General features: G+C 37.6%; 1 protein-coding gene across 1 annotated transcript in view; it reads left to right on the top strand.

Annotated features, from left to right (window-relative positions):
* LOC127446765 (3-hydroxyisobutyryl-CoA hydrolase, mitochondrial) overlaps nucleotides 1-6,084 on the top strand; it is a 42,201-nt gene extending 36,117 nt beyond the window's left edge. The window contains exons 11-14 of the mRNA XM_051707957.1: nucleotides 2,017-2,098; nucleotides 3,833-3,952; nucleotides 4,112-4,145; nucleotides 4,418-6,084. Of these exons, the coding sequence (XP_051563917.1) occupies nucleotides 2,017-2,098; nucleotides 3,833-3,952; nucleotides 4,112-4,145; nucleotides 4,418-4,533 (352 nt within the window). The 3' untranslated portion in view covers nucleotides 4,534-6,084. The remainder of the gene's footprint in view (nucleotides 1-2,016; nucleotides 2,099-3,832; nucleotides 3,953-4,111; nucleotides 4,146-4,417) is intronic.
* The last annotated feature ends 2,528 nt before the right edge of the window (nucleotides 6,085-8,612 follow it).

The raw sequence follows: 8,612 nt of genomic DNA on the forward strand, positions 1-8,612 counted from the left end.
GGACCCAAACATTATGTGTTTAGAGCCCCTCGTTCAGTAAACATTAATCTTTTACACTGGTGTCTGCCATTGGCTCTATGGGCCGTGCGCCCACAGTTTTCTATGGATGTATTTATTTAGAAAAAATGTAAAAGCATTACTTCAACATACAGCACGATAGTGATGTGTGATATTTGACTGTTTTGTTTACTAAAATATTGAAATCACAAATAGTGATATGTAACTTACAGTATATACAGTGGCAAGAAAAAGTATGTGAACCCTTTGGGATTAGCTTGTTTTCTATATTAATTGGTCATAAAGTGTGATCTCATTCTATTAAAGTCACAAGTATAGACAAGCATAAGCTAACAAAACACAAACAATTATAATCTTTTATGTCTTTATTAAACATATCCCATTAAACATTCACAGTAGATCCTCCTTTGGCAGCAATAACCTCAACCATGTGTTTCCGGTAGCTGCAGATTAGACCTGCACAACATTCAGAAGGAATTTTGGACCATTCTTCCTTACAGAACTGCTTCAGCTCCATATTCTTCAAGCGTCTTGTGTGAACGGCTCTCTTGAGATATTCCACAGCATCTCTATTGGGTTAAGGTCTGGGCTCTGACTGGTCCACTCCAAAAGGTGGATTTTCTTTTTTGAAGACATTCTGTAGTGGATTTACTTTGATGTTTACGGTCATTGTTCTGCTGCATCTCCCAACTTCGACTGAGCTTCAGCTGGCACACAGAAACCCTGAAATTATCCTGTAGGATATCTTGATAAAGTTGGGAATTCCTCAATGATGACAAGTGGTCCAGGTCTTGAAGCTGCAAAGCAGCCCCAAATCTTGATGATCCTTCCACCGTACTTCATGTTAATATGCGGTGCCATTTTTACACCATACATGCTGTGTTTTCTTCCCAAACGATTCAACCTTAGTTTCATCAGTCCACAAAATGTTTTCCTAGTAGCGTTGTGGAGTGTTCTTTGGCAAATTTCAGGCACGCAGCAATGATTTTGTTGGAAAGCAGCTGCTTCCTTCATGGCATCCTGCCATGAACACCATGCCTGTTTAATGTTTTTTGTATAGTAGACTCATGAACAGAGATGTTATCCAGTTCCAGTGATTCCTTCTAGTCTTTAGCTGTCACTCTAAGGTTCCTTTTTTTTTTTTTAACCTCATTGAGCATTCTGTGGTGTGGCCTTTGAGTCATCTTGGCTTGATGGCCACTTCTAGGGAGAATAGCCACAGTACTAAATCATCTCCATTTATAGACAATTTGTCTAAGTGTGGACAAATGAATATCTAAGCTCTTCGAGATAACTTTTTAACCCTTTACAGTTTTATGCAAAGCAACAATTCTTGATCGTAGGTCTACTGAGATCTCTTTTTTGTGAGGCATGGTCCACATCAGCAGATGCTTCTTGTGAATAGCAAACCCTAAATGTTTGAGTGTTTGTTTGTTTTTTAAGACAAAGTAGCTCTAAACCACACCTCCAATCTCGTTTCATTAATTGGATTCCAGGTTTGCCAACTCCTGACTCTAATTAGCTTTTATTGATGTCATTAACCTAGGGGTTCACATTCTTTTTCCAACCTACACTGTACAATAATAATACAATAATTTTTATTATTGTTTCATTAGTTAAAACAATTTGTGTTTGTTCATTATTGTAACTTAGATCAAACCAGATTTTAAGACAAATTTATACATAAATAAAGGTAATTCCAAAGGGTTCACATGAAGTCTTAAAGCAATCGCCAGTGAATAGTAACCATCTATACAGTGGCCCACATTCACTGTCATTGTATGGGGAAAAAGCAGTGTCGACATTGTTCAAAATTTCTCCACTTGTGTTTCACAAAAGAAATAAGTCTTATCAAGTTTGGAATGACATGAATGAGTGTAAGTGATGATAGAATTTTCATTTTTGGGTGAACTTGCCCTTAAAGTTTTCTCAAATTCAGAGTGTTTACTGTGTTACAGGACTGATTTTATTTATTTCATTTTTGTCCTCATGTTTCAGGCTGTTTTCTGCTGCCAGTGTGGAGGAGATCCTGGAGAACCTTAAGAAGGATGGCTCTGCTTTTGCACAGAAACAGGCTGAGGTGGGTTCAGGGACAATGACTTTCTGAATTCATTAATTAGCAGAGATAGTTAATCCGAATGCAAGACCTGTACTGATAATGAAGTTCCCATACTGACAAAGTGCTTGGGCATTTTGTTCAAGGATCAAAATTCAAAATGAATAGCTATTTTATTAACTATTCTTCAAATCAAATGCTTCTAAATTGTTTTACTTCAGAACCCAAATGTTACTTTGGGCATAAAGTGGTTAACCATTACAACACAACAGTCCTTTAGAAAATGTCCTTAAACATTTGTCCTTTAAACAATATGCAAAGGTATTAACATGACATAGGCTGAATATGAACATTGAGAGGACTAGTAAATTAGTAAAAACTCATTAACAACAGCAGAAGTGTAATTTACCAGCCTAACACATGCAACAAAAACTGCGCCAATTATTGTATTATTAATAGCCATATTACAAAGTGACAGATGAACAAACCTAAACCATTGGTAATTGAAATAAACTTGCATGGTCTATCCTAAGCATGACTACTGCTGGTGTATCTCATTCCATGTCTCTGGATGAAGCCGAATGCGAGTGATGTTTTATGAACCTCATAAAAAGCAACGGCAATAGGGAAGACCATGACAAGGTTGTGTTCCTACTACTGCTGGGTAAAGCGTGATGGTTTCCGGGAAATTTGAGACAAACAAAATGACTGTGTATAGCAACTCATTTAAGGTCCCTGCACACTCTCTGCTGCATGCAAACACTCACTCTTATTGCGTAATGGGCCCTGAGTCGTATTATGCCTCATTAGTATTTCAAAGCCATTCTGTTTTTCATCCCACAGCACTACTTTGCCATGCATCACTTTGTTTTAGAGTGAGCTTGAAGAAGGGAAATTGATGTTTGACATTGTGACATTTCATTTTGGAGTGAAATTCTGTTTCCCATATGCTATTTTTGTCCTATTATGTCAAACAAAAAAAACGACCTTATTGTATTATGGCAAGTGGCACTGATATTGAATTTTTGGTTTTATGTCTGAGCAGGCTATGCATGGTTCTCTCTAACCACGAAGCTTTTCATGGGCTGACCTTCTGCTCTGGTGGGGCCTCTTTTTATCAACAGCACTCTTGGCCATTACCCTTGTTTAATCTCCTTGTTTGTACATTTTGGCCTTAATGTATGTGGACCCTTTCATGCCCCCACCCCCAATACTCTTCCTTTTTTTTCTTCTTCTTTTTCTCGAGAGACCTTTTGTAATGTTAAGATCAGAAGAAAAATAAGTTGTGATCTAAAGAAAACAAGGCAGAAAAACAATAATGCACTGCCTCTGTGAACTTCCATAAGTTTAGAATTGGTCAATATTTTTGCAATTCCCTTTGATTATGAACTGAAAATCTTCAAACTGTTCAAGGGTAGAGTCCTCATCTTGTGAATTAATCAGCGCTGCATGAAGCTGTGAATGCAAGTTTCCATTCATCCACTGTTCTCAAAGTCTTTCAAGGTCAACAAATCAAATTAAAAATCAAATCAAATTAAAACTTGCTCGAGCCTTCCCCTTCGTATTATCCACACTATGTGATGCTTATTGCATTTGTCTTATCCGTCCGTTCTCATCACTGTCACAGAAATCAGAATAACTTGTGAGGATGTTGACATTTTTGTTTGTAAGATCAGATTTTTTACTTGCTATTTATTTTTTTGTTTGTTCTTGTAAGTATTCTTAATAAAATGTGGTGTTTTGTATTGTATTTTACAGATTCTGGCCAAAATGTCCCCCACTTCACTAAAGTTAACTTTCAGACAGATTCAAGAAGGAGCAAGAATGAGTCTGCAAGAGGTGCTGGTGATGGAGTATAGACTCAGTCAGGCCTGCATGGTATGCAACTGCTGCTTTATTCTCTGTCAGTGCATGGCTGTATCATTTCATTACCCAAATCAAATCTGCTTTAAACAGAGTTGGCTCTTTTTGCCAGTTATTAGTTTAGGAGACAAATTTGTGTTATTCATGTCATGGGTTTTTACTTTTGTTTTGCAGAGAGGCCATGATTTTTATGAGGGAGTTAGAGCTGGTAAGATGCACCTTTTTCTTCAGAATTGTTTTTATAAAAAATCAAATAAATTCACATAATAAGTTACAGCAGTTATATGAATGTTTTTGAATTTCATTCAGTGTAATTTTTCTCAAGGTAAATGAAGGTTATATTATAGTGATACCTATAAATTCAAAATTATAAGGCCTCATTTTTGGCCATGTCCACTCACCAAACACATTTTCTCCCTGAACAATCCCAGAGAAAGGTCATTATGTAACTAACAGGTATTTTTCCCTCTCTACTTGCAGTGCTAATTGATAAAGACCAGAGTCCAAAGTGGAAACCTTCCACCCTCTCTGAAGTCTCAGAGAAAACTGTAGAGGAATGCTTTAGCTCCCTTGGTGAAAGAGACCTCAAACTTTAGAAACCTAATTTACTTTTGCAAGCTTTTGAAATTCATTACAGAAGTCTGCGTTATTATTTCTGTCAGCATAGCTGAGAAATGAAAACTATTCTGCTGCTTACAGCTAAAGCAGATGTTCTTCTGAGACTTCTGCAAATATCTGCTGATCCTTGTGTAGAAATGAACAATGCTGGTTTCTTGAAGGATTTCAGAGGGTTTCTATTCATCATTTGAATGGGAAATGGCATTTAAAGTAAGCAAAATTCATCATTCACCCAAAAATAAAATATTTGCCATTTACTTACCTTTATGTCATTCCAAAGCCGTATGCTGTTGTTTTTTACTAGAAACACTAGAATAAATTAGAAAATATTTTATTCACACAGCCCTTTTCCATACAACACAGTTAATAGTGACAGCAGCTGTCAAGTTCAAAAAGTACCATAAAAGTAGTCAGTATGACTTGTGCACTATATTCCGAGTTTTCTGGAGCCATACGATATCTTTGTGTGAGAAACAGACCGAAATTTCAGCTATTCACTGAAACTCTTCCCCTTCGCTGCAGATCTCAAATTTCATTTTCCATTTCACATAATTGCAGCATTACTTCGATTGCATCACGAGAGTATCAGTAGTGTTTTAGTGTCAATAACGTCAAACCTGACGCAGCACATCAACTTGCCAATTTTATTTAAATGTGAACGCAGAGGACAAGATTATCAGTGAATAAAGATTCATTTTCTTTCTAAGCTGTCATATATATTCAGAAGACTTGGAATATAGTGCATATTGAATACTTTTATTTGGAGTTTACAGTAGTTTTGCTCTTTATGTAGCTTGACAGCCGTGGTCACTATAAACTGTCATTGTGTGGAAAAGAGCTGTGTAAAGATTCTTCAGAATTTCTCCTTTTGGGTTCCATAGGAGGAGGAAAAAACAGCAGATGGGTTTCAAATGACATGAGGGTCAGTAAATAATAACAGAATTTGCATTTATGGGTAAACTATTATTCTAAGACATTGTGATATATAGCACTCATATAGTGCTGGGAATCATATTGTGCCTAATTGCTTTTTCCTCCATACTGTGGAATAATTTGTTTTAATCCTGTGGAAAGACAATGGCAGACACTCATTTTTGCACATGCTGCATCCCAATCCCTGATTAACCTTGACAACTTTAACATGTACACGCTGGCCACGATTCAGTTCAACGGGATTAAAGTATTGCCATGTAGTGCATGTAGTATGACTGCCATATTTAACAGTGTTTACTACACTGTATTAAAACAAGCAGTTCCACTGGCCTAGATTATTGAGGTGTCAAAATATATCTGAATAATTTGAAAACCATGATGCCTGGAAGAATTCAAATAATTTGGTTCTCCTCTGCTTTGCTCATATAAATATGTGGGTGTTCTTGAAAAGCTGTGTGACCCATATTTGTGAAGAAAAAAAAGGTGTTTTGTATCTGTGTTTTTAGTTTTGATAGTAGTTATGAAATATATAGAATTTTAACTTACCCACAGTGCTTCACAATAAAAGTTATCATTAATAAATCATGATGAAATTATACAGTTTGTCTAGTTCTTAAACTTGTGGAAAAATATTTGTGTGAACAGTCTGATCTGCATTTGATAAAATAAGTAAGGAATAATTGACTCCAGCCCGTTGAATTGTTGAAAAATAATGCACACCCGAGGTGGTAATGCGGTCATGATGCACAGCGGAGTGACCGTTGCACCTTGGGTGTGCATTCTTTTTCAACACTTCAATGGGCCAGAGTCAATTATTCTGCTAATACCATGGCTACCACACCTTAAGACATCGTTCAGGGTTTTATCTCCAGACATTTTCTGGTTTTCGTCCCTAAAACGCTCTTGTGAGTGGAACTACTTTTTTCCACCACGGATTCAGTGTCTTTAATATATACAACAGTTAGTTCCGGTACTCGAATCTGATTGGACGAGAGACGTTCCATGAGCACTGATGGTCTCACACCATCAGCACTCGGACGCTTCACTGTTTGTATCACACCGCTTGTGTTCGTGCCGTTCTAAACTAAAGTGTAAGAGCAGTGCATATGTGTTAAGAGCTACTGTATGTCTCTTTTTACATGTATTTTTTATTTTTTATTATTATTATTATTTTTACATATGTTAGCCAGCAGGTGGTGGCAAAAGATCATTTTTGTGTGTAATATGAGCCAGTTAGGTGACGTAAAGTGAATCCGCATCAACCAGTGTTTACATACAACAGCGCTCCGTGATCGCTTGTATTACTACTACACTACTAAAGCTAGAAAATAGCTTTAAACTGCTTTAACAAACAACTTCAGCATTACGGCTCATCACAGCTAAGAGACACAACAGACTGATTAATTACACAAACTCAAGGCGCTTACATCTTACCGGAGTTTCCACATTGGAGAGGACCTGCCATTTAAAATGGCGGAGAAGATTGCAGTTTATATAGTGTATGGCTCATGTGCACCAGCTACCGTGAAATAGGGAGAAATACTCCCACTTGGACGGCTACTTTTTCACTGAGAAAGCTGATCTTCAGAAAGCTGACAGCATCTCTGCTTGGGAGTGGCAACAGGTGATCTCACACGATCCATCTCTCTCCACTTCTTTCTCTCACACACACACACATCCATCCTTGTTTATCCAATAACTTGTTAGAAACGGCACAAGCCATGATACTATTTCTGAAATGAAATTTTTGAATTCATAACGAAAGCTTGGACGCATCATTTGTTCTGAACCAGCAACGGCAGATTCTGATCCGTTGCATGCACAAATGCGTTTTTATGACCGTACTCAGTTTTTCCTAATTTTTTTAAATTTACTTGTTCATTGAACTGTTGTATATAAGCAATATCACACGCACAATCGTGCTATATGGCCCTAAATCAGCACTGCTGTAATTACCTATGGCACTTGGCCTGTGGCCTCGTGGGTAATATAGAAACTGTTGTATTGATCAAGCCTCCGTTGCTAGTTCTAACGTGACGTTTTCGAATTGGCAACGAAGGCTTGAGCTGTACTAAAATAAGACGCTGAATCTGTGGCGGAAGAAAGTAGTTCCTCTCATAAGAGAGTTTTAGGGATAAAAACCAGAAAATGTCTTGAGATAAAACCCTGAATGATGTCTTAAGTTGTGATAACCGTGGTATAAGCAGAATAATTGACTCCGGCCCGTTGAATTGTTGAAAAATAACGCTCACCTCGGGCGTGCATTATTTTTCAACAATTCAACAGTCGTCGTCAATTATTCCTTACTTATTAACTATAATTAGTAATTAACTAATTGATTCACCCAATTACATGGCAGCAGACCAGTTAAGCTTCTTTTTATTGTTGCTTGCTAAGGCAAGCATCACTATTGCTATTGCTTCAGCCTGATCTCATGAAAATTACCTAAGGCAACATTTTTCTAAATAACATCATGTGGGTCATTACATATATTGTGCCAGTTTCAAGGTGAAATGTCCACTGTGTGGTGCTAAAAGTGAGTAAACAGATTGGTCTTTTAAGGTTAATACCCTATTGAGTTTTAACCTCCTGAGACAAGAGCGTGACTGCTGTGTGCATTTTAAATTTCCCTTTTTGATTTGTAACCAGTAGCCCCTAATAATCATGCAAAATACAAAAATGTAAATTCTAGAGGAAATAGTTTACCTAAACATTGATGTCCACATACACTATATTGCCAAAAGTATTCGCTCATCTGCCTTTAGACGCATATGAACTTAAGTGACATCCCATTCTTAATCCATAGGGTTTAATATGACGTCGGCCCACCCTTTGCAGCTATAACAGCTTCAACTCTTCTGGGAAGGCTTTCCACAAGGTTTAGGAGTGTGTTTATGGGAATTTTTGACCATTCTTCCAGAAGCGCATTTGTGAGGTCAGACACTGATGTTGGACGAGAAGGCCTGGCTCGCAGTCTTCGCTCTAATTCATCCCAAAGGTGCTCTATCGGGTTGAGGTCAGGACTCTGTGCAGGCCAGTCAAGTTCTTCCACACCAAACTCGCTCATCCATGTCTCTATGGACCTTGCTTTGTGCACTGGTGCGCAGTCATGTTGGAACAGGAA

Source organism: Myxocyprinus asiaticus, chromosome 10, assembly GCF_019703515.2.
Source record: "Myxocyprinus asiaticus isolate MX2 ecotype Aquarium Trade chromosome 10, UBuf_Myxa_2, whole genome shotgun sequence".
NCBI lineage: Eukaryota > Metazoa > Chordata > Actinopteri > Cypriniformes > Catostomidae > Myxocyprinus > Myxocyprinus asiaticus.